The sequence below is a fragment of the Pseudorca crassidens genome, chromosome 9, assembly GCF_039906515.1.
Source record: "Pseudorca crassidens isolate mPseCra1 chromosome 9, mPseCra1.hap1, whole genome shotgun sequence".
In the NCBI taxonomy this organism is placed as follows: domain Eukaryota; kingdom Metazoa; phylum Chordata; class Mammalia; order Artiodactyla; family Delphinidae; genus Pseudorca; species Pseudorca crassidens.
The window spans coordinates 94,291,804-94,317,857 of NC_090304.1; the positions used below are offsets into that span (position 1 = coordinate 94,291,804).

General features: G+C 38.6%; 1 protein-coding gene across 6 annotated transcripts in view; it reads right to left on the bottom strand.

The window, feature by feature from the left end:
* SIK3 (SIK family kinase 3) overlaps nt 1-26,054 on the bottom strand; it is a 245,552-nt gene that overhangs the window by 63,845 nt on the left and 155,653 nt on the right. For all 6 annotated transcript variants that reach the window (XM_067751116.1, XM_067751115.1, XM_067751113.1 and 3 more), the window contains exon 4: nt 11,144-11,305. In XM_067751116.1, the coding sequence (XP_067607217.1) occupies nt 11,144-11,305 (162 nt within the window). The remainder of the gene's footprint in view (nt 1-11,143; nt 11,306-26,054) is intronic.

Genomic DNA, 26,054 nt, shown 5'->3' on the forward strand with positions numbered 1-26,054 from the left:
CTAGAATGGTATCTTACATCCCCTTAATACAGAGCAGCAGACTAATTGGAACCATATGTCTGTCTTCTAGGGATCGTTTAAATACCAGAGCTTTACTATCCATTTTGAGACTTGAAATCCTTTGTTCTAGGCAAGATCAGGAGGCTGGGGCTATACCTGGCAGTGATACTGCAGCCCTAAAAGTTAAGTATATCAACAACTGGGTATGTCTATGCGGCAAGGGGAAAGAGGGAATGGGTGGCACGAATTTAAAAATCAGGACAACTGCAAGAGGAAATTTTCTTACTTGGTCCACCACCTCAGAGTAATACCCTTGACTTCTTTTTTGGCTGACCAAGGAGCAACCCGAAGCAGATATAACAGATTAGGCGCAGCCTGCAGCCAGTTCCAAATGTTCACAGTGTCTGTGAAGGTGGTACAGTAGTACAGCTACAAGTGGCAGCCAACCCCTTCAGGAGTAACTTGTGCTTCATTTCACTTCCTCGTTGTGATAAGTAAGCTTGGAAGTACGGGGCAGAGGAAAAACGTGAAGTGGGAAAATAATTACTTATCCTAAATAAACCACCTCACCAGAAAATACCGAGACAAGATCCTTCCTGTTTGTTTTGTTTTGTTTTGTTTTTGCGGTACGCGGGCCTCTCACTGTTGTGGCCTCTCCTGTTGCGGAGCACAGGCTCTGGACACGCAGGCTCAGCAGCCATGGCTCATGGGCCCAGCCGCTCCGCGGCATGTGGGATCTTCCCAGACCGGGGCACGAACCCATATCCCCTGCATCGGCAGGCAGACTCTCAACCACTGCGCCACGAGGGAAGCCCCCTTCCTGTTTTAAAATCTGAAAGCTTCTGAGGACTCATAACCCCAATGCTGCACTTGCAAGTAAAGACAAAGATCAAGAATAGAAATAATTTAGGGCCCTGATTAACTTCTCAGTGGACTAATAAGTACGGGGTGTGGGCCACAAGCTGTCAGGTATTCTAGCTAGAAATGAATTGACAAATCAAAGATCAAGACCTGTAAAAGAACACTTTATAAACAGGATTTAGACCGTTATATGGACTGTTAAGATAGAACATGACACGGAAGAGGAACTAACCTTGTTTTTCCTACACAATATTACTAGCCTAGAAATCATGTGACCCAAAAGCTTTATTTGGATTTGAACACAAGAGTCAACTGTGTGAATCTCAAAATATTGGTAGTGACAAAGGATGAGTTTCAAAGTTCCCAGGAGTCTCAATATTAGTTTGCTCTTAAAAATGGGTCTGGGAAGTCCTGAAGTGTTTAGCAATCCCTTCAACCTCTGGCTGAACTTCCTAACTAGGAGCTAATAGAGAAGTAATGCCAAAAACTACTGACTCACAGCCTGAGCATTTATACTCAAGAGAAATTCCTTCATGGGAAAAAAAAAAAAAAATCAAGTAATCAGCTTATCTGGGAAGGGGGGCATTTGGTTTAGTTTAAGAAACCAGGGGAGGTCAGAATTGGAGGAGGGGACAGGTAATATTCAGGAGGTTGAAAGAATATATGTACCTTCTTGGTAATGTGTTAGGTATTAGAGGACCATTCTGTTGCAGCTCCTACTATTGCACCATATACAGGGCTCTTACACAGCTATCACTTAATCTTAGCAATCTCCTGACCCTCCACAACTTCTGAGCACTGTGTATCATACAGCATGATGACTACCTCCGTGGAAAATGAAAGTTTAAAAACAAAAATGCTGGAGCAGCATTACATTGGTATTTTCAATGAATGACATGTATTTGCCCCCAAAGTTTTAAAAATATCTTAGCAGTTAGGATCACTGAACTCAGCTATTTTTAAATGAGGTAATAAACAAATCCCCTCCACTCTTATCATAGATAGCACTACCCCAACCCTTCTCAGAAAAGGCAAAAACCCCTCACCAACACGGGATCTTTTAATCAAACTCAGTATTGAGTAGATGTATAAAGGAAAAGGTTATAATAAGACCTTTTCTATAAGACCTACAAACAATATTCACTGGAATTCTTGAAAACGTTAATGCATACTATTGCAATTATGATTCTAAAGTGATTCATATCACTTAGAAAAATAATAGTCCAATCATTCAATCAAGTAAGTTTCTAATCCTGATAGGTGAGCACACTATACAAATTTTTAGTGTGCCTTTTATGGACCATAATGAATCAAGGTCCCCTTAACTTCTCAACAGAAACTAAAGATACCCAATGGAAATACAGTATATAGGTATAACAATAATATTTTCCAAATTAAAAATTAAGGCATATGGTCTGATAAGCAGAAGGCTACTTTTGGAGAAAAGAAGGTACGATCACATATAAGATTCTCAGTTGTCACCTAGAAACTAAGCAGGCAAGAAAATACCATCTTAGGTTAAACCTAACAGAATAGAATAAACATAACTCAAATGAGAGGAAACATCTGAACAGTAACCCACCTAAAAGGTAAGGTGTAAATATACTAACAGGAGTAGGATACGCCCCAAGTTTCTGAGGGACCATTAGTGCATCAAGGGGCAAACAACATAATCACACATCTAACAATATAATTATATGCATAAATTGAGTTTTAAGCAAAAGTTTAGGGGCAATTGGTATATAATAGAGGAGAAAGGCTTTCCTGAAAAAGAGTCTATCAAGAGCTCAGAGAATCTCTCAATCTGATTAAAAAGATCAAGGTCATATTTGGACTAGAATGTTAAGAAAACTAACCTATTTAATTGTACAAGTACTCGGTATTTTCCAACTTTTCTGACTCTCAAACTTCTTTCAAAGGAATATATTATCCTAAAAACCTTGCAAGAAAGAAATTTGTAAAATAACTTTGTCAAAAAAATAAATAAATAAATAACTTTGTCATTTTTATGTGATTTATGATAAAGAAGTAATTTAAGTAAAATATTTTATATTAGTACATTATTAAAATTGACTTAAAAGTTCATTATAAATAATATTTATCAACAAAATGAAAAGGCAACCTACTGAATAGGAGAAAATATTTGCAAATCATATATCTGATGAGGGGTTAATATCCAAAATACATAAAAAACTCATACAACTCAGTAGCAAAAAAACAATTCAATTTTTTAAATGGACAGAAGATCTGAATAGACATTTTTCCAAAGAAGACATGCAGATGGCCAAGAGGTACATAAAAAGATGCTTAACATCACTAATCACCAGGGAAATGCAAATCAAAACACCTGTTAGAATGGCTATTACCAAGAAGACAAGAAGTAACAAATATTGGTGAGGGTGTGGAGAAAAGGGAACCCTTGTGCACTGTTGGTGGGAATGTTCACTGGTGCAGCCACTATGAAAAACAGTATAGAGGTTCCTCAAAAAATTAAAAAGAGAACTACCATATGATCCAGCAATTCCACTTCTAGGTATTGATCTAAAGAAAATGAAAGCACTGGGAATTCCCAGGCAGTTCAGTGGTTAGGACTCCTTGCTCTCAGTGCTGAGAGCCCAAGTTTGATCCCTGGTTGGGGAAATAAAATCCCATAAGCCGCGTGACGTGGCCAAAAAAAAAAAAAAAAGAAAAGAAAATGAAAGCACTAATTCAAAAAGACATCTGCATGCTCATGTTCATCGCAGCATTATTTACAATAGCCAAGATATGGAAACAACCTCAGTGTCCATTGACAGATGAATGGATTTTAAAATGTAGTATAGGTATACAGTGGAATATTATTCAGTCATAAAAAAATAAAACAAAATCTTGTCATTTAAAAAATATTAAATAGTTACATTCACTTTATTTCTTGTTTTTTCTTTTTCCATTATGGTGTATTACAGGATATCAAACATACTTCTCTGTCTATACAGTAGAACCTTGTTGTTTATCCATTTTATATATAATCGTTTTCATCTGCTAAACCCAAACTCCCAATCCATCCCTCCCCTCAGCCCCCTCCCCCTTGGCAACCACAAGTCTGTTCTCTATGTCTGTGAGTCTGTTTCTGTTTCATAGATAAGTTCATTTGTGTCATATTTTAGATTTCACATATAAGTGACATCATATGGTATTTGTCTTCCTCTTCCTGACTTACTTCACTTAGCATGATAATCTCTAGGTCCATCCATGTTGCTGAAAATGGCATTATTTTACTTTTTTTAAATGGCTGAGCAGTATTCCAGTATATATATATATATATATATATATATATATATATATACACCACATCTTTCCTATCCATTCAGCTGTCGATGGACATTTAGGTTGCTTCCACGTCTAGGCTATTGTAAATAGTGCTGCTATGAACACTGGGGTGCATGTATCTTTTCTTTTCTTTTTTTTTTAAACATCTTTATTGGAGTATAATTGCTTCACAATGGTGTGTTAGTTTCTGCTGTATAACAAAGTGAAACAGCTATACATATACATATATCCCTATATCTCCTCCCTCTTGCATCTCCCTCCCACCCTCCCTATCCCACCCCTCTAGGTGGACACAAAGCACCGAGCTGATCTCCCTATGCCATGCGGCTGCCTCCCACTAGCTATCTATTTTACATTTGGTAGCATATATATGTCCATGCCACCCTCTCACTTCATCCAAGCTTACCCTTCCCCCTCTCCATGTCCTCAAGTCCATTCTCTATGTCTGCGCCTTTATTCCTGTCCTGTGGGGTGCATGTATCTTTTCGAATCATAGTTTTGTCTAGATGTAAGCCCAGGAGTGGGATTGCTGGATCATATGGTAACTCTATTTTTAGTTTTTTGAGGAACCTCCACACTGTTTTCCATAGCGGCTGTACCAATTTACATTCCCACCAACAGTGCAGGAGGGTTCCCCTTTCTCCAAACCCTCTCCAGCACTGGTTATCTGCAGACTTTTTAATGATGGCCATTCTGACTGGTGTGAGGTGGTACCTCATTGCAGTTTTGATTTGTGTTTCTCTAATAATTAGCGATGTTGAGCATTTTTTCATGTGCCATGTGTGTCAACTATGTGTACCTGAAATGCCTTTTTAATGAAGGTACATTAATTTTTCATTTGTAAAAGCTCCAGTCTTAGGAATAGGATTCAGAAGAGAGAATTTTCCAAACTCCATTTTCCCAAGGGTCAATATACGTTAAAGTTCCTTAGCCCCTGCTAGTTGAGGGTCCTATACCATTTCAGGGTGAGAGCACAAGGGTGAGGCGTTATGATTCCTAGGCTCTACTAGGACCCGAATTTGGGAAAGTCACATGGCCTCTCTGGGTCTCAATTTACTACCCATCAATCAGGGAGGTGTACTGAAAGATTACCTAAACAAAGGGTGTTAGGATAATGACATAAAATTTGGGATTGACACGATGAATATTCGTAACTACTTTTTGTGACCTGTCAGGGACATTCTCAATCACCAGACTATGGAAGGGGCCTCAGAAATCCAAGGTTTCCAACCTTTGTTTTGAGATACAGATATGACTGTATCTTAGCATATTCATACTGGCGGTGAAAGGTCAATAGACTTACCAAATGTTTTAGTTTCTCACTTTTAAAAAATGAAGTAGTCTAGATCTCACTGCATTAAAGGTCAAAAATTTCCACAGTACCTCAAATCCATGCACTGTGGAAATTCTTTCCAAAATATTGGCTTTGCTGTAGCTGAACTTCAGATCTTTGCTGTCTACTGATTGCCAACTAAAACAATAACACCGGAGTGGAAACCATCTCATGGAGACCATTCTGGGAGTCGACATTTAAAGAAAAAAGTTTCCAACTTCCTTAGGTTAAAAAAAAAAAGTTTCCACAATTTTCAAAACATTCTCATAACGTCTGAGTATTTCAAATAACTTTGCTTCAGGGAGTAAGCCAGCTACATTTAGGCAATCTTTTATAAATACAGAAATTTCTCTAGTAAATTTTTAAGGACAAGAATTAAAATTCCTTTTGAATAGCAGTACATCAACCATTAAAAATAAGGCAACACCAGTTTGACAGCTTAATATAATCCATCAATAAGAAAATCTGATTTCTCTATTTCTAAACATATCTCTGACTGGAAGTTCCCTCTTCCTGACCCAGAGATGTGACTGGTTACCCAGTCCCAGAAATTCCTCCTCTGCTCACATCTCTTGTATTTGTTGCCCTTTTCTTCCTTCCCACATCCACTGCCACCACCCGTATGCAGGATTTTACCATTTCACAGCCTTTTAACTGATCTTCGTATTGCTTTCCTGTCCCCTCTCCCTACTCCCACCCTTTTTTCCTTATCCACCCTGAATCTGATTTATTAAGCCTGGTATTCAAACAATTTCACAATTTAGTACAAATACCTCCCCTTCCTGCCTTCTCAGGCATGACTCCTCGATCCTTCCCTCTCACCAAGCTTTTCTGCAGATATGCTGTGTGCATTCTACTGCTGCCCATGCTTCTCCAACTCAGCTTCCCACTGTAACCAAAATAAAGCCCCAAATCCTCACCACGTGCACAGGTCCCCAGGCGAACTGGCCCTTGCCAGCTCTCTCATCCCATCTTTCCACTCCCGGCCTTATTTATTATCCTCAGCCATGCTAAACTTTCTCTTACCCCCTAAATATGCTGAATTCACCTCTCGCAGGCCTTTGCCTTGCTCTTCCTTCTGTTTGGAAGGCTCTGACTATCCTCGTTATCCTCTCACAAGTCGTTCTATCAGACTACCCGATATTACCATTTTCACAGCCCTTATGAGAGCTTGTTTATGTGTTTACTGTCTATCTTTCCCCATCAGAACATTAGTTCCAAGGGACTATTTTAATCGCTGCTGTATTCCCAATGTCTGCACACAGCAGGTGCTTTACTAACATTTGCTTACTGACTAATCCTACTGGCATTCTCTCCTTGACACCTATCCTTAACGACTTCTATTCATCCTTTAAGACTCACCTCAAGTGCTATATTCTCAAAAGGGTGTTTCTGTCCTCATCACCACTATGTAAAGTTCAGATCAACAAAGTTATTGAGCACCTACTATACAACAGGTACAATAAATGGGATATGCTTACAGTCCCTGTGGCATCTGTAATCTAATGAAATTCTGCAAACTAAAGTGGTTTCTCCATCCTCTGAACTCCTGTGGTGACTGGACTATACAATTAACGTGATAATGAATCACGATGTGCTCTGTAACATCTCTCCTATTGTATCAAACTGCAATTTGGTAGCTGTTGGCCATGCTGTCACCCAGGGATACAATCGATGTGCTAAGAGAGCCATGTTGTGCCTCCTCCATCCTGAATCTGCTCCTTTGTGGATCCTCACACATCTGAGGCACAAAGTGAAATGTTAGAGACCAAGAACCCTATTCTTTTCCCAGCGTTGAATTCTCTACATGAAAGCGATTTGCACGAGTGCTCTTTATAAGAAATTCAAACGTTTAGCAAGTTAAAGGTGTTTTGGAAACTCTAGTGTTTTCTAAGCAAGACATATTTGCATGCCAAATATGTTGAAATTAAATGATATACGTGAAAATGCTTTGCAAAGTACTTCTTATATATGTAAAGCATAATTTTGGTGTTATTTAACTTTTCAAAGCTCTAAGCATTTGCTGCCCACATAGACTGTAAATTCTTGAGGGCGGGAGTCATGTTCTGAGCCTTCTTTTTTCTGTTCCGTGATACCGGAGCAAAAAGCCTTTGTTAAGAACAGTGAAGATTACAGATAGCCACTACAAATTCTTCGTTCCAGACTTGGCAACTGTGCCTTTCAGAAATAAAATTCTTTATTCTGAAAACAATCAATGCTTATGCTGGATTACTAATGATAGAAACATCTTTCAAATAATTCTACAGAAGATAGGTTTGTGACCAGCATTAAGAAGAAAGCATTAAAACCAGGAAAAAAAAAAACCAAACTATTCACCTGAGCTTCATTCTCTCTAGAACTAGCACTAGAACAAAAATTCATAGGTAAGAATTTAATCACAAAAACTCTTAAACAATGGAATGATGTTGAATCTTTTAATATCTGTAACTGAAACTTATCTCTCGTGTCCTGGGAACACATATTCACTTGAAGAGGGCTAACATGGGCTTTTATAATAGCTAGATTTTTATAGTAGTACCAAGTATTACATGTAAATTGTCACATTACTTCATACAAAAAGTAAACATAAATTCCTGTAAACACAAACATCCCCAGAACAACTTATTCATCTACTTTTGAACAGGATGCATAATCTTTTCATCAAAACCACTAGGTAAATATTGGATAAGGAAAACATGAATTCCTTAAATTTCCTGATCTGAATTTTTATTAATTCCAAGTTAATTTGCTACTATAACATATACTATGATTTTTAAAATGAGGTGCTTAAGACTAACAATATTTTAAATAAAATAAAAAAACCCTCTTTTCTCTCTCATGTGTTTCTTTCATATACAGTAGTTCTTTCTTACTGAGATTTATAATAATTCATCAAAAAGACTACTGAAAAGATCAGGGATCTGAAAGTCACTTTTAGCTTTCAGAATAAAAAGTTGATTTCATTACTTATCTGAACTTATCCCATCAGAACCATCCAACCTACCTCTCTAAAATTAGTCATGCTGTAGTCAGCTTCAACTAGAAGCGTTCCTCCCACTGGTCCATTAAGTTCAAAGAAGGCCTGGCTGATGAGAACGGGTATTCTATCCAATTTATGTGTAGGAAGGGAAGTTCAGGCAATGACTGAGAAACTGAGTAATGACAGCATGTAGGAAAGAATGCAAACAAAGACAATGTCAGATGCTGTAGCAGAGCACAAAGCTAGGGGCGCTCATTTATTCTTTGCTTTGCTCTGAAAACAAATAATAAAAATGCAGACTTTAGGTTAATGAAATAAAAATCTTGACGAAGTATATGCATTAATACACAGAGAGCCCAAGGCTGGCTGTCAGGACCCCTAGGAGTCTGTAATTACACACCAACAGGTAGAGACTCACATTGTGACTGCATGGGTTTGTTTTTAACCATTAACAAAGGAAAGTATTTAAAAATCTCCTTACCCAAATATTTGTCAGTAGAGTTTCTAAATTCAATTATCACCAACCCCTGCTTTTCAAACTTGGCTTCTCAATGCAAAAACTAAAAGCCGTACAAATTTCCCTTAACTAAATCAAAATGATTCTAAATTCAAAATCAAGAACCAAGGAAGCATAAAAACTTTTTCTTAGTCTTTGGTCAGTGAAGGTAGACTAAGACTGTAGCAGAAAAAGAGGGCCTTCTTTTTTTTTTTTTTTTTGTGGTACGCGGGCCTCTCACTGTTGTGGCCTCTCCCGTTGAGGAGCACAGGCTCCGGACTAGCAGGCTCAGCGGCCATGGCTCACGGACCCAGCCACTCCGCGGTATGTGGGATCTTCCGGGACCGGGACACAAACCCGTGTCCCCTGCATCGGCTGATGGACTCTCAACCACTGCGCCACCAGGGAAGCCCTGAGGGCCTTCTTTTAACTCACTACCCTAATCAAAAATCCAAAGAACCCTACAGTAACATTTGTGGTAGGCTGAATAACAGCCCTTCAAAGACATCCTTGCCCTAATCCATGGAACTTGTGGATGTGTTATCTTCTTTTGCAGATGTGGTTAGGTTAAGGATCTTGAGCTGGAGAGACCATCCTGGTTCATCCAGGAGGGCCCAACGTAATCACAAGGGTCCTTACAAGAGGGAAGTAAGAGAATCAGATTAGGAGTGGGAGATGTGACAATGGAAGCAGGAGGTGGAAGTGTGATGTAAGGCCTGGAGCCAAGGAACGCAGGAGGCCTCCATGAGCTGAAAAAGGCAAGGAGATGAATCCTCCAAAGCCTCCAGATGGAACCAGTTCCACCAATACCTTGGTTTCAGCCCCACAGGATTCATTTCAGATTTCTGACCTCCAGAACTATAAGATAAACTTGTAGTGTTTCAAGCCACTAAGTGTGTGGTAATTTGTTACAGCAACAATAGATAACACATTTTATTATACTTTTAGGGATTGTGAAGCTTAGTAGGTGTTATTACCATTAATTTAATTGAAACTACAATGAATAATTACAAAAGAGGGTTTGCAATTGTCAGGCCTTTCCACCCTACCCACCCTTGTGAGCACTGTCAGCATCTAGAGAGCTTTAGAGAATATAAACCAGACGTCAGGGCAAAGGAAAAACACGATTTCACGTAAGATAAAGAAAGCTTCTAATTCCTGTCTACTATGTACTGAGCAAATACAGAACTCAAAGAGCTTACAACTATAAAAGTTCTAATCAGCCCAACTTAGATAAACAAAAGGCTAGGTGACATTCCGAGGATGTAAAAGTAGAGCCTGGCAAGTGAGCAGTTATGTACACAAAAGACACTGTCAGAAGAATCAACAACCTACAAGGGTTCACATAGGTACTTTGACCTATAATATAATATATATTTGAACTCTCAGTTCCCACCCAGTTAAGGAGGGAATCTTCAGAATTGCTTCTTACCTAGGCTTTTCAAGACAGTTATATTCTAGCTAAAGTTCTGTTTTCTATATGAGATTCCAGTCCTTTTTTATCTGGAAGACGAGGGACATACAGTGCAATACCAAAAACTGTCAGAAAAACAAAAATGGTTTATTTTCATATTTATAGTTTCTATATAAACTGCAGTCACTTTCTTCTATCAATAGGTGGTGAGCTTGTATTGGTTAGGCAAAAGCTGACAGTTTACTAAAATTGAAGTATGAGTAGAGTGAGGCAGTGAAAAGTGCTTTTTTAGGCACTGTCAGATGAGCAGATGAATGAAATTTGAGGATAAAAAGAGATGGACTGCCTTTAAACCACAGTAAAATCTATTCTTCTTAAATGATCATAAAACCACAGTCTTAAGAATAAGCATGCTCTATATCAGCAGTGACACAAATCAACCTTCTCAAGTGAAGGTGAGAAGGCACACAATTTTATCAGTTTTTTTTTTTTTACTAATTTATTCTATATTTTATTCCTTATTCAAAAATTACTTTTTCTTCTTTCTTCCCAACCCAGTTGCATCCCAAACTACATAAAAAAATAGCATCAATGTATTTTGAAAGCTTAGTAATTTTCAAGCCACACACACACAAAAATCCTTTTTATAATACTTCTTTCTGAATAGATAAAACAGATAATCCCTTGCTTTAAGAACCTTGAAGGAAAAGCTGCTTCACTCCTATTTCACATCCTCAGCATACTTCTCACCTGCTATTTTGATATTCAGATTGGCATCCAGTAGCAAATTTTCAGCTTTTAGATCACGATGAACAATATTCCGACAGTGACAAAAATAGACAGCTGCGACAATCTGTTTGAACTTCCGACGGGCCTCCTTTTCTGCCATTCTGCCATGGGCCACCAGGTGGTCTGCGGCGAAGAAGAATACCGTCAGTTCTTGTTTTGGGACAGTGGTATAATTTCAAGAGGTAGACAGAAGGAGTGATACAAGTGGGCCCAGCAAATGAATGAGTCAAAGAAGTAAAACAAACAAATGGAAAACAATACACTTACAGTCCTGATTTGTATCTATAAAAATTCATTAGTAATGAGCACCCAAACTTCGTTAAGTATAAATCCCATTACACATACATATGCATAAGAATACACTCGCCCTACCATAAGGAAGGAAGAGCTGTGAGGGATGCACATAATGGTTTTCTTCAAGGATCGTAACACTCAACACCTTCCTGTGCATATCTCCGTTGCAAAAGATTATACAGCAAACATGCACATGAAGATACACAGCAAACATGCACATGAAGATAAGTATCAGCAATATTTCCTGTGCTAAAGGGTGAGTCAAAAAGCAGAGTCACAATAATCAATCACTTTAGGAAAGAATAGACAGAAATTAGTCATTGCTGAGAGGGGAAAACCTGCTTTATATAGGATTCTGTTTAGGCTAATATCTCTTCTGCTTTCTCAAAGGTTTACAATTTGACATAAAAATGTACTTATTTGGTGACTATTATCTGGAATGCACAGTAATATGCCTGCATCTTTACATTTGCATTTACTGTGCTTACCAAATATTTTTAAAACTATGTTATTAATTTTTACAGATAACATCAATAGAAAACCATGTGAGTTTCTACCACTTTAAATGAAATAATTTCATTGGCTATGTCACTAACTAAGGTATAACAAAAGAATTTACATGTGATTAACTTTGTAATTCTATAAATCAGGCTATCCTCTATATTTAAAAAGGAATTGATTGACATATAATCAATGTCATAAGTTCTATAACACTTTTCTAATAGTGGAAGTACGGTTATATTGAACCAATGACATACATATCTTTAACCCAGTTCTTCATCTGACAGCATATACGGATCACGACAGCTGATGGCATCAGAAATGTCAGTGACACAGTTTGCTCTGTTTGAAATCTGTAATAGCTCATCAGCACTATCCTTAAATCAACTGATCTAGCTGGAAAAAAGACACATTTGCCATCATAAGCAACCTGAGATAGTGGGAAAGTGGAAAATTAGACAATATAAGTGTATTATTTTTTGTTTTTTAATAGTACTTTCAGTAATACTACCCAATTGTTTTGGCACCATCTCCATCCCCCATGGGACAAGTCAGGTGAATCTTTTCTTCATCACAAAGAAGAACTTTGAGATAAAACATACGCACCAGTAATGACTGACAAGATTAACAGTTTAGGACACGAAATGGAGTGGGGGTGGTTTGAAGAAGGGGGCAAAATGACAATCCACCCACATATCAGATTTTCAAATAATTCAAAGTACATTCTGACCACAACGGACATTAAACTTTGGAGACCAAATACATTAGTAATTTTAACAACAATGTTATAAGTAGTTTATTTAAATTATTAAGAAAGACCCCTCAAAGGAGTTGTTATAATTGTTAGAGTTATCAATGACCCACACATAAGATCTTTGAAGCATTTCCCTCAAAAACAATCATTATTATGGCCAAGATCACCAATTTGGTAGAAAGAAAGAGAAAATAAGAAGTCTTTAGCTTAGATGTTAAAAGGACTAGGATACAGCTTTCTACAGGAGTTTAGAGGTGGTGATAAGTGAGCTCACACTCTGGGATGTTTAGGCTTCTGGTGAGATCTGTCAAATGAATTTCAAACAACACAAGGTCCCCAACTAGGGACAGGGAGTGAATACAAGCTGTTGAAGAACTGGATGTCCATCAGATGTGGACACCATGCTCCACTTGAAGAGGCCATTCTCTCTAACAGTACCTGCTCCTTTGACCCACTATTTCTCTTCACCCAAGGCCTAATTATTCTAATAATGTGCTTTAGCTGCTAAACCTTGTCTAATTAAAGAGCTTTGAAGAGACAGCTATTCTTGAGAAATACAAAAATAAACCCTTATGAAGGTTTACCCTCAGAAGCTCATTTGGCCAAGCCACCCATTAATTAAAATGCCCAGGAGACATTCATCTGGCAGTAAATACTAATTACCAGAACACATCAAAGTGCTTCTTAAATACAACAGAACGATTAATTTAGCAATTTCCAAAATAAGTGATTTTCTTTTATTAAAAAAACCTCTTTGTATTTTCTAAGTACTTTGTTTTCCTAAAATGATTGGAAAGTTCTCAAAAATGTTACATAGGCCAGGAGCTGGTAGAATGCAGCCTAGTTCTGTTTTATCTCTACAATGACACATCGGTTGTCCTTGGATGAATCATTTATACTGCCAATATTGCCACCTCTTGATCTGCTAAACAGAAATAAATTCTGTTACATGCTATGGCCAAAGAAAGTATAGCATATTTGGGAATAAACTTGTACTTTGACTAAGAGTTATCATATATGACATAATTTTAACTTTCAAAGACATTTAAAAAGCTATTTTTTAAAAAGGTCCACTCATTACTACACAAATACTATTTCAGCATTTGGTTAATAGATCATAAGGATCTTTGTTCAGGATTCTGTAAGCTTGAAAGTGATTATTATTATACACCAATTGTACTGTTACACGGTTCTGGTTACAAGGTATTTGTGATAGCACACTGGGTAAAATGGCTTAAACTATATAGTACTTTCCATAAAGATACCTACAGTATCCCTACAGCTAAGAATATAAAGAAGATACACAATTTACTTTTTTAAAAAATGTGTTGCCTGCAAACGTCAGATGTTTCTTACTAGCCATTGTGTTTGATGTTTAAGTTCTTTCTTCTTTGGGAACGTTGTGCTCTTCCCCACATACAGGACCTTCATACTGGCTCAATGTCATTCAGACTTTAGCCTCTGCTTTTATTTTTGCCCATCTTATTACCACCACCACCACCCCCCGCCTCCAGCCCCTGTTAGTTTGCTTTCAGTGTAAACCTACAGGGTCTAGTGGGTGTGCCAGGAAGCCAGCAGCCTGCAGCGGTTTTTGGTCCCTGCTGAAATTGCCTTTCAGCTGCCTGCTGACAAATGGCTGCTTTATGTTCATGTGTGCTCCATAGGCAGGCAGCAAAAATTCTTCAAGTTCAAATATGACATTTAACTTTCAGCGAAGAAACCCAGAGCAGCAGTAGCCCAGCCTGGACTTAACACAAAGTCACAGCATTTGAATACATACTGGGGTAATTTCAGAAGGCAAATGAAACAAATAGCTCCCAAGCCACTCAACATTCAAAGTAAAATACATTCTGCAACTTGTCAGGATAAACCCACTTGCAAGGAACTCTAAAGAGTTGTTCTGCTTCTTCTGGACAGTTTAGTGAGCTAGTTCTCCGAAATACTGGGCAAGATGCCACCCATACCTCCAGTCCCAAACACCCCACCCTGCAACCATGACCCCAGCCCCCCATCCATACCCCTGAGTCTAGACAATCTTCACTCCATCACAGTAAGTCCCTTTTCACCATCAATTAACTACTACTCTATTTAGTGGCCATTATACCTCTGGGGCAAATTTAAAGTTTTTCTCTATCACAGCTTCAACCATTTTCAACCCAGACAAGGATGAGGTGACTCTCAATTAAAAGGAGAAAACGGTTCTCCTGTTTTCAAGTTCTTATCAAAAGTGAGGAGCCTGTGAAATAAAAACAAAACAAAACAACAACAAAAGAAAAAAGTAAGGAGTCTAAGTTCTCTTTCTCACTTTCCAATCACCATAAATAACTTGGCACTGGATTTCTGTAATCTTTTTTGTCTGCTCTTCCTCACAAAATCAAAAGTAGTTAGTGACACTAAGGGATTTATATACCTCACGAGGAGTATATCATTAGAAGCGGAGGGAATGAATTCTGAAGTTTCAAAAGTCTTAGAGCACCAGCGTTTACAAAGTTTGCTTCAGAGTTCACTGCTTTTTCCACAGTGAATTGCTTCAAATTCACTGTTTGTAATTTTGTCCCAATCTGACTCAGGAAGAAATATCTTGTGGTACAGTTAGATTCTAACCTTTCAAAGAGCAAAAATACACATAAGGCAGTCTTAACGTCCCTAGACCAGCCTCGCTGGAGTGTCAGAGGCATGCCACTAATGGAGTAGCGGTGGGAAGCCAACATTTCTTAAAATAAGTCACTTTCCCACTATAAACAGACAGTGTCTCCATTTGTCTGCTAAGTCTACAACATCTAAGATCCAAAACACTAGCTGAAAATGAACATACCCTGATAGCAGGTCAAGCAACAGGGCAGAAACTTTTCATTTTACGTGATGAAGAAATAACCCAGTCTAGAATGGGAAAAAGGCGGCTCATGTGCTAAGCTTAGGTGGCTACCTGGAAAGATTTCTGCCAATTCCAAGCTAACCACAGCTAGCAGTTCTTTGCTTTGCCACTCAGTTCTATCATTTCTTCTTTCTACACTCATGGAAACGACTTCCTGTTTATCAAACAAATGCTTCTTTCCAAAAGAGTCAGGGCGAGGCCAAGATAACTCAGCTTCCTGGGAGAAGGTTAACAAGAGTGCACTCAAATGTCACACTGTCCCTAAGCCTCGGAGGCCCCAAGCTGCCAAGGACTAGAGGAAGAGGGCTTGTTATTTGGTTTTCCTTGCCAAGATTCCAGCTACCTCATACCAGGCCTCTTTACTTGTTGCTGCTGCTGGTTACCATCTCTTTTCTTCATCCTTCCAGTGGTCCAGGCCAAAAACCTTGCTGTCGCCTTTCATTCTCTTTCTTTCATACCCCACATCCAATCCATCAGCAGATTTTATAAACTCTGCTGTCAAAATACATCCAGAATTCAACTATTCCTCACCCTTATCCCCACCCCACTCTAGTGCCACCAACCTAGTCCAATAGCCATTATCTCCCTCCTGGTTTACTGCAGTAACCTTAGAATAAACTCCTAACCAGTATCCCTGATTCTGCCCTTGGCTCACTGCGATCTACTCTCAAAATGACAGCCCAGATAAGAAGTCTTTTTTTTTTTTTTAACTTTTTTTTTTTGAAATAATTACAGATTCACAGGAAGCTGCAGAGATAGTACAGAGAGATCCCATGTACCCTTCACCCAGTTTCCCCCAATAGTTAAATCTTACATAATTACAGAATAATATCAAAACCCAGAACTTGACATGGGTAGAATATGTGTATACTCCTATGTCATTTTATCACATGTATAGATTTGTGGAACTACCACTGCAATCAAGATACAGAATTATTTGGAGTTACTCATTACTGAGTATTCTTGCAGGCATAAAAACAAAATGTCCACTATTACTTTTTTCTGTCTATCCCAAATATTAAACTTTTCCCTTCAGGGTTCTGAGAAAGCACAATTTCTTTCTGATTCACTTACAGTCACAAGATATGCTTTAGTCCTAAAAGTTTTAAGCTAGAACTATTTCTATTTTTTTCCTATGCCTTCTTACTCATACAAAAGAGCTTTGCATGTGACGGATGCTTAATAATTACAGATTAACTCAGGGAATATCCACCAGAGGAAAGACTATATACATATTTTTGCACTCTTCATCTTGCCACTAACAAAGTTTGTAAACTAAGCATGGTTTATGTTAAGGCTTTAAAAAAAACAAACATGCTATTCTTTTGATACAAAGTCTGTTTACATTAATGTATAAAGGAGGATTTGTTTTCTTATAGTTTCTTAAAAAAATACTTCTAGACTAAGTATAAGCCCAGGTAGCCTATGAAATAGGATCCCATATATTCTTAGAGGCCTTTCAAGAATGTTACTCAGACTTCTCAGATATAGTGCAAATGTTTCTCGTGCTACACCAGTATACTAGCAAAGGTGGGTTAGCTAATTTTGTAATACAGAGATTCTTCCCTGATTCCTAGTATAATTGCAGGTTCCAAATCCAGCTCATTCTTTCTCTGAAGCTTTCCCTAACCTACTCATCTGCTCTAGAAGAACTGGTCCATAATTTGTATCTAATGGCATTTAGCATATACACCTCTGTAACATCACTGAACAACTGTATTACAGTTGTTTCTTAACATGTGTATCTCCCTCTCCAGACCAGGGATTCTTAGTCCATGGATGGGTTTCCACCCACGAATCCTGTAAGGTAAAGGAAAATATGGATAGTGTGCCTCCATTTGTGTAGTAAGGAAGAGGAAATACAAATATGTATGTGGGTGTATGTATGTATATTTAATTTATATATTCTAAAGGAAGTAATATTAAGTGAGAATCTTCTTAAAATGGTTACTTATAAGGGAATGGAAAAGGGGTGGAAGCTATAATTTCCTGAATGTACCCTTTTTTTACAGTTTTAGTCCTGAAAACATGTAATGTCTTAAATAACTTACACAATTCAGAATTGAGTCAAAGAGAAGAAAAGTTTCTAAAAATTGAAAGCAAATTGGAAAAAAAAAAGAACGTAACTCTGAGTTAAGTTGTGACATAACCAGAAAATTTTTTTAAGTGACAATTGAACACAGTGTTTTGCCTATGCATCTTTAATGGGCTATATCCTGAGGACAAAAAGAACCAGCAGTCTCTTTAATATTTGTAATAATATTGGTATTACTTTGAGTCAGTCTTGCCTTCACTCTCATGTAATTACGTTAAAGTCATTTGAAACCACAAATTTTCAGCATAAGAGAAATGAGACATAAATACATAATATTCAGGAAGTAGAAACACTGAAATCTTAAATTTCAATTGGAATGTTAGTACAAACTTGTATTTTACTTTTCTCTCTATAAAACCCACACATTTGCTACCTCTGTGCCCTAAACAGGCCTCTAAGCAATGACAACCCAGTAGTAATATAAGCATCCTTAGGGGACAGGCTGAAGGAACCAGAGCTCCCAGGAGAAATGTTTGATTCCAGGTCTGAGACAGAAAGTGTTCAAGATAAGCCTGGAACATCTTACCTAAAAGCAAGGAAGCTATTAAAGACTAATGGGATCAGGGACTTCCCTGGTAGCGCAGTGGTTAAGAATCCACCTGCCAGTGCAGGGGACACGGTTCGAGCCCTGGTCCAGGAAGATCCCACGTGCCTCTGCACAACTAAGCCCATGCGCCACAACTACTGAGCCTGTGGTCTAGAGCCTGCGAGCCACAACTACTGTGCCTGAGTGCCACAACTACTGAGCCCGCACACCTAAAGCCCATGCTCCAACAACAAGAGAAGCCACCGCAATGAGAAGGCTGCGCACCATAACGATGAGTAGCCCCCGATTGCCCCAACTAGAGAAAGCCCACGTGCAGCAACAAAGACCCAAGGCAGCCAAAAATAAATTAATTAATTTTTTAAAAAAGAAAGAAAGAGGGCTTCCCTGGTGGCGCAGTGGTTGAGAGTCCTCCTGCCGATGCAGGGGACACAGGTTTGTGCCCCGGTCTGGGAAGATCCCACATGCCACGGAGCGGCTCGGCCTGTGAGCCATGGCTGCTGAGCCTGTGCGTCCGGAGCCTGTGCTGCGCAACGGGAGAGGCCACAACAGTGAGAGGCCCACGTACCGCCAAAAAAAAAGAAAGAAAGAAAGCAAGAAAGAAAGCTATGTGCAAACACATAGCTTTAAAAAAAAAGACTATTGGGATCATGTCTAAAGAACACAGGAGTCAACTTAAAGAGGCTTCCGCTAGCTAAGTGGAGTAATTTGAGCATCAAAAGAGTAATAACTCAATGGACTGAAACACTTCAAACATGTTAAAATCTGTAAGTTCATAATGATATTACAAAATAAGCAAATAAAATCAACTTCATTGGTCACCACTGGTGATTGCTAGGGTACCAGTTCATTACTCTGAAATTTAATACATAATGAAAAAGAATCACGCATTTATTTTGCCTTTATTGTAGTTTCTAAATAGTTTACAGGCAAAGTTCTTTACAGAAGAATTAGAGCTAATAAATGCAGAAAGAATGAGAGAATTAAAAAATCACCATTTTGCAACTTCTAATGAAGTAGTGTATTTATTAGGCAACTAAATAGGAGTGGCTAAAACATTTGATCAAAAGTGGATGAGAAACTTTAGAAAAACTTTATGAAACTTTATGCATCACTAAAAGTGGTGAAATCGGACATTATACAAATCCTGAAATGATGCAACAGTTAGACTATGATGTATTCCTCTCCCCGACCCCACCAAGGTGACCCTTATTTAACCAAACCACTTTACAATAGAAATAGTGAGCCAGAGACAACATGCTGAATGATGCAATAAGGATCCAAATCCAGAATGTGGGAAATTTTACAAGATGATCCAGTTTCTTCAACAAATAAATGGCATAGAAAAAAAAAAAAAAAAAAACGTGTGTGATGGCAGGAGAGAGAAGGGGTTGTTATAAAGCATAAAAAATTTAAGATACGTATCAACTCTGGACTTCGTTGCATCATGATATGAATAAACTATAAATAGATGTTTTGAGACAATTGGAGAAAGCTACGAAACACGGCCTGCCTATTAGTTAATTTTGTTGGGTTTAAGAATGGTATTATAGACTTTAGTTGATTATGAAGGATTAGCTGATACTGGATTTACTCTCCCACTTTAACCAACTATAAAATTTGGACTGTTTGCAGACATTGGGCAATAACCAACAAAAGGTTATGATTCTTCAGAGAGAAAGCACAAGAGTTGAGTCCCATATTCACCCCAAACCACAACCTATGAAAACAGATCAGAGTTAGGGGCTGGTAAGGCAGTTAGAATTTGGGTGGCAGGAGAGCAGAAAAGGAGAGAGAAGCAGAGGAGGAACATCAAAAGTTACAAAAGAAATTCTAATGAGGTCTTGGCCAACTCTCAAATTGCATATGAGCAAAAGCAAGACTATAAAAGGCCTAGCATTAGAAAGTTGCTGGGAGGATGAAAGCTAAAGAGAAAATTTTAGAGATTATACAGTGCACAGGGGATGCTGGCGTTCAGATACAGCTTACAAGGCAAGACCTTGGTGAATATTCTACATATTCAGTGGAGAGCCCAGAGGACAACACCCTGGGAGTAAGGGCTGTGCCATGGGAGTAAGGGCAAAACTAAAACAGAACCAACACGACAATGCCTAAAACTAATAAGCCTCAGCATGATCAAGCTGATCCATCATAATTCAACCTCCTGCCAGCACAAACTCAACATTGTAGAAGATAACATAATCCAGAGTCTTTATAACGTGTCACTCTTAATACCCAGTATACAATAAAAAAATTACTAGACATGGGAAGAAGTAGGAAAAGTGACCAATAATCAAGAGTTTAACGTCAACAGAAGCAGAATCAAAGATGACTTGGATATTGGAGTTGGCAGGCAAGGACTTCAAAAATGACTGCGATTAATACGTTAAAGAAAACACAGGGAAAGATGTACAAAAAGGATAAGATGGAACACGTCAAAGGAGAATCAGTCTCTGATTGATTATATATATATAATTTATAGGGACTCCCCTGGTGGCGCAGTGGTTTAAAGAATCTGCCTGCCAATGCAGGGAACACGGGTTCGAGCCCTGGTCCGGGAAGATCCCACATGCCACGGAGCAACTAAGCCCGTGTACCACAACTACTGAGCCTGTGCTCTAAAGCCCGAGAGCCACAACTACTGAGCCCGCATGCCACAACTACTGAAGTCCATGCGGCTAGAGCCCGTGCTCCACAACAAGAGAAGCCACTGCAATGAGAAGCCTGTGCACCGCAACGAAGAGTAGCCCCCACTTGCCGCAACTAGAGAAAGCCCGTGCGCAGCAACGAAGACCCAACACAGCCAAAAATAAATGAATAAAATAAATAAATTTTTAAAAAGTAAAAAATATATAATTTATAAACATATTCTAAAATGGCAAAACACCCGAAATTGAGAACTTATTGGATAGGTTCAACAGCTGGCACAGCAAAAGACAGGATTAGTGACCTTGAAATCAATATTATTGTTAAGTTTTAAAAAATCCTTATATGCAAGAGAAAATATTAAGTATTTATATGTGAAATGGTATGATTTCTTGATTTGCTTTAAAATACTTTTAACCAAAAAAAAGTTGGGGGAAAGGATGAAACAAAACCAGCAAAATATTAATAACTATCAAAACTAGGAGATGAGTACATCAGAGTTTATTATACTATTCTCTTTCCTCTTACATATATTTGAAAATGCCTATAAAACGAAGTTTTTAAAAATGGAATCTATCATTTGCACACCTATTTTCATAACAGCATTATGTGCAATAGCCAAAAGGTAGAAACAACCCATGTATCTATCCATCCACAGATGGATTTAAAAAATGTAGTATGTACATACAATGGAACATTACTCAGCTTTAAAAAAGAAGGAAATTCTGACACGTGCAAACAACATGGATGAACCTTGAGGACTTTATGCTAAGTAAAATAAGCCAGTTGCAACAGGACAAATACTGTATAATTTCACTTATACGAGGTACCTAGAGTAGTCAAACTGAGAGAAAGAACATAGAATGGTAGTTGCCAAGGGATGCGAGAAAGGTGAATGGGGAGTTGTTATTTAGTGGGTACAGAGTTTCAGTTTTGCAAGATGAAAAGAGTTCTGTAGATGGATGGTGGTGATAATGCGAAATAATTATCACCACTGAACTATATACTTTAAAACAGTTACAACAGTAAATTTTATGTTATGTGTATTTTGCCACAGTTTTTTTAAAACAACAAAATCTCTCTCTCTCTCTCTATCCCTCTCCCCCTCCCTACCCCATATGCACACACACACAGACACCAGCCCAGAAAATATCTTCAGGATATCAAAGTTTGAAGGCACACTGAAATAAAATGAACTAATTCCAAAAAATGAGCTGAAAATCTCTTTATATGTCAAATATTTTAAAATATTATGACTAAAATATCTTTATTTTTCTAGAAGTTTCACTTTGTCAGAAAAAACTTCATTTTCCAAAGACTTCATTTTCATTTAAAAAAAAAAAAAACAGTTCAGAAAACCCTCAGAAAAAATATTAATACAGGAGCCAGGTAAAAATATTCCTTTTGCTCATTCTCTGGGGCATTTATTTTTACATCATGATAGAACCAACAGGATGGTCAGACAACAACCATGAATAGATATCTGGCAGTAAAGTGAGGTCATCGAACTGTAAGTTTCCAAGCACTAAGCACAGGTGGCTTCCTCATATACCTTGGGCAGGTTACAAACATAAATGCTAAAGTCATGTCTGATATTGAGAAAATAAAACCAAAAAATGAAGAATAATGAATGGGAAATTAATTAGGGAAGGAGACGGAAGTAAACTGTTTTAATTGAGGATGACTGAATGCGATTCAGTGATACAGTTATTTGCTTCTGTCAGTAAAGCCTTAGAAAACAGCTAGTTCTTGTAGCCAAAGGGAGTAAATAATTTAGTGAGAAAACAGTATTTTAGTTATAAAAATATATAGAATGTCGTGAGGATTAAATAAGAAAAGCATGTTACAACAACAACAAAAGCACCATCCAAAACACAGTAGTGTGTTCAAATAAACAAATGTGATAGTGTTCTCAAACATTTAGGAGGTTGAAAGATAACATATGTAACACTTAACACAATATCTGGTACAGGATGGTTATACAGTTTAGTCTTTCCCATTCTCTGCTCTGTAAGTGAGTCTGAGGGTCCCATAGCATAAATAAACGGCTTTGCGAGAAGTTCTGGGTTCCATACATGTTGACACTTTTAGGAAATGTCATTTTTAAGGCACTGAGAATGTCCATAATAAATCATACACACTTCAAGACAGTACTGTTAAGTTAATAATTTATTTTAAATGCTCATGAGTTCTGCCTGGTATTCAGGAAACTTTTCTTGATAAAGTGCTGGATTTATAACTTCACAGTCTCAAACAGGAAGTTTGGGGATATATATCTAAAGAAATCATACTGTGGAAGTTTTAAATTATGAGTTTAGTGGTTTACAGAACTAACCAGCTTCTGAATTCTGTTTATAAAATTAAACAGACTGGGCTTCCCTGGTGGCACAGTGGTTGAGAGTCCGCCTGCCGATGCAGGGGACACGGGTTTGTGCCCTGGTCCGGGAAGATCCCACATGCCGCGGAGCGGCTGGGCCCGTGAGCCATGGCCGCTGAGCCTGTGCATCCGGAGCCTGTGCTCCGCAACGGAAGAGGCCACAACAGTGAGAGGCCCGTGTACCACACACACACAAAAAATTAAACAGACCCACACTGTCATGGCTGCCCCTTTATAATACAGTGCCAAATAGTCATTTCAATAAATCAATTGAATGAGTAATAAATGCTCATTCAATAATCATTTATTGAAGCCTATTACATTGCTTAGAATTCATAATCTTTAATGTCTTCCTCTGCAGTTATCCAGAAAACAAAAAGGTGTTTTCCTCCCATGTCAAAAACTCATTTAACTAAAATATGTTACGGAATAACATGAAAATTCCGTGCTTGACTTCGTTATACTTCACTGTGATACAATGAAATAAATATACTGAGTGCCTACTATATGTTAGACACTGCATTAAATAGTGAAGATACAGATGAATAAGATTCAAATGTCACAATCTGCAGTCTAGTGACATTCTTTCATTCAGTTAGTCTTTCATTCAACTGATCAATAAATATTTAATGAACATGTATTCTCTGCGGGCACTTTTCTAAGTACTAGAGATTTATTAGCAAGGCTCAAAAGTTACAAAGTCCTTACTCTTAAGAGGCTTATATTTTAGTGAGGTGAGACAATAAGCAAACAAACAAACAAATAAATAAATGTCTGTTGGTGATAAGGACCAAGAAGAAAAATAAAGCAAGGAAGGAAATACAGAGTAGTGGGCCAATAGGAAAAGTGAGATTTCAGACAGCACGGCAGGCAAAGACCTCTCTAATAAGGTAACATTTGATAAGAGACCTGAAGGAAATGGAAGAGAGAGCCATGTGGATATCTAGGGAAAGAGTATTTCAGGAAGAAGAAATGGAATATGTCAAGGCCTTAAAGTGGGAACATATCCAGAGTTTAATGAACAAGAAAGAGATGTTGGATTTCCCTGGTGGCGCAGTGGTTGAGAGTCCGCCTGCCGATGCAGGGGACGCAGGTTCATGCCCTGGTGCGGGAAGATCCCACATGCCGCGGAGTGGCTGGGCCCGCGAGCCATGGCCGCTGAGCCTGCGCGTCCGGAGCCTGTGCTCCGCAACGGGAGAGGCCACAACAGTGAGAGGCTCGCGTACCGCAAAAAAAAAAAAAAAAGAAAAGAAAGAGATGCCAGTATGAAACGGCGGAGAGTACTAGGTGCTAAGGTCAGAGAGGTAGCTGGAAACCAGGTAACATAGAGGTTTATAGACTATGCATTTATTCCAAACAGATGAGAAAGCCAATAGAAGTAGAAAGCGGAACGGGAAGATTCCACTTTCATTTTAAAAGAATCACTCGCTGCAATAGAGGAATCAGGGCAAACTCAGGGAGCCTGGTTAAAGGCTATTGCCATAACCCTAGCAAGAGATACCTATGACTTCGGTCAGATTGGTATTGGTGGAGGTGGTGGTAAATGACCAGGTTCAGCATATATTCTGATGATAGAGTCACCCAGATTTACTGACGGATCTGGCCGAAGGTATGAAAGCAAAAGAGAAATTAAGTATGACTCTATAGAAGTTTTTGGTGTGAGCAACTGGAGGCACAGAGTTGCCACTATTGAGACGGGGAGACTGCTGAAAAGAAAAAGTTGGTGAATGGAAATCAAGAGGTCAGTTTACATATGTTAAGACTGCGACATCCATTAGACATCCAAGGGGAGATGTCAAGTAAACAGCTGGGTATATAAACCTAGAGTTCAGAGGACAAGTCAGACTGGAGAGTTAAAATTTGGAAGCCATGGGACTTCCCTGGTGGTCCAGTAGGTAAGAATCCGTACTCCCAATGCAGGGGGCCTGGGTTTGATCCCTGGTTGGGGAACTAGATCCCGCATGCGTGCCGCAATTAAGAGTTAGCACGTTGCGGGCTTCCCTGGTGGTGCAGTGGTTGAGAGTCTGCCTGCCGATGCAGGGGACATGGGTTCGTGCCCCAGTCCAGGAAGATCCCACATGCCACAGAGCGGCTGGGCCCGTGAGCCATGGCCGCTGAGCCTGTGAGTCCGGAGCCTGTGCTCCTCAATGGGAGAGGCCACAACAGTGAGAGGCCCGTGTACCGCAAAAAATAATAATAATAAAATAATAAAATAAAATAGTTAGCATGTTGCAACTAAAAAGTCCGCATGATACAACTAAAAAAAAAGATCCCACATGCCACAACTAAAGATCCCATGTGCCACAACTAAGACCTGGCACAGACTAAACAAACAAATAAATAAAATATTTTTAAAAATAAATAAAATTTGGAGGCCAGAAGTTTCATGGGCCATAAAAATCAATTAGGGAGTAGATGTGCATAGAAGAAAAGAGGTCCAAGGACTACACCAAGCAGCACTCCAAAATTTAGATGTCAGGAAGATGAGGAGGATCTGGCAAAAGAACCACCAGAAGAAAAAGTGATCAGTCAAGGGACTATTGTCTAAATTACTCAGTCTAGTGCCAGCAAATGACACAGAAATACAAAAGAAAAAAACTCAACTGCAAATAGTGGTATAGTAGAGGTATGCTCAAAGGAAGAAGGAAAAAGGCAATAACTCTCGAGCAGAATCAGGGCAGAGTTGACAGAAAGCATAACATTTGAGAAGAGTCATGAACGTTGAGTAGCAATTAATAAAACAAAGAAGGATAGCTGGGCTTTTGTATCTTGTGTTCTGACACGTC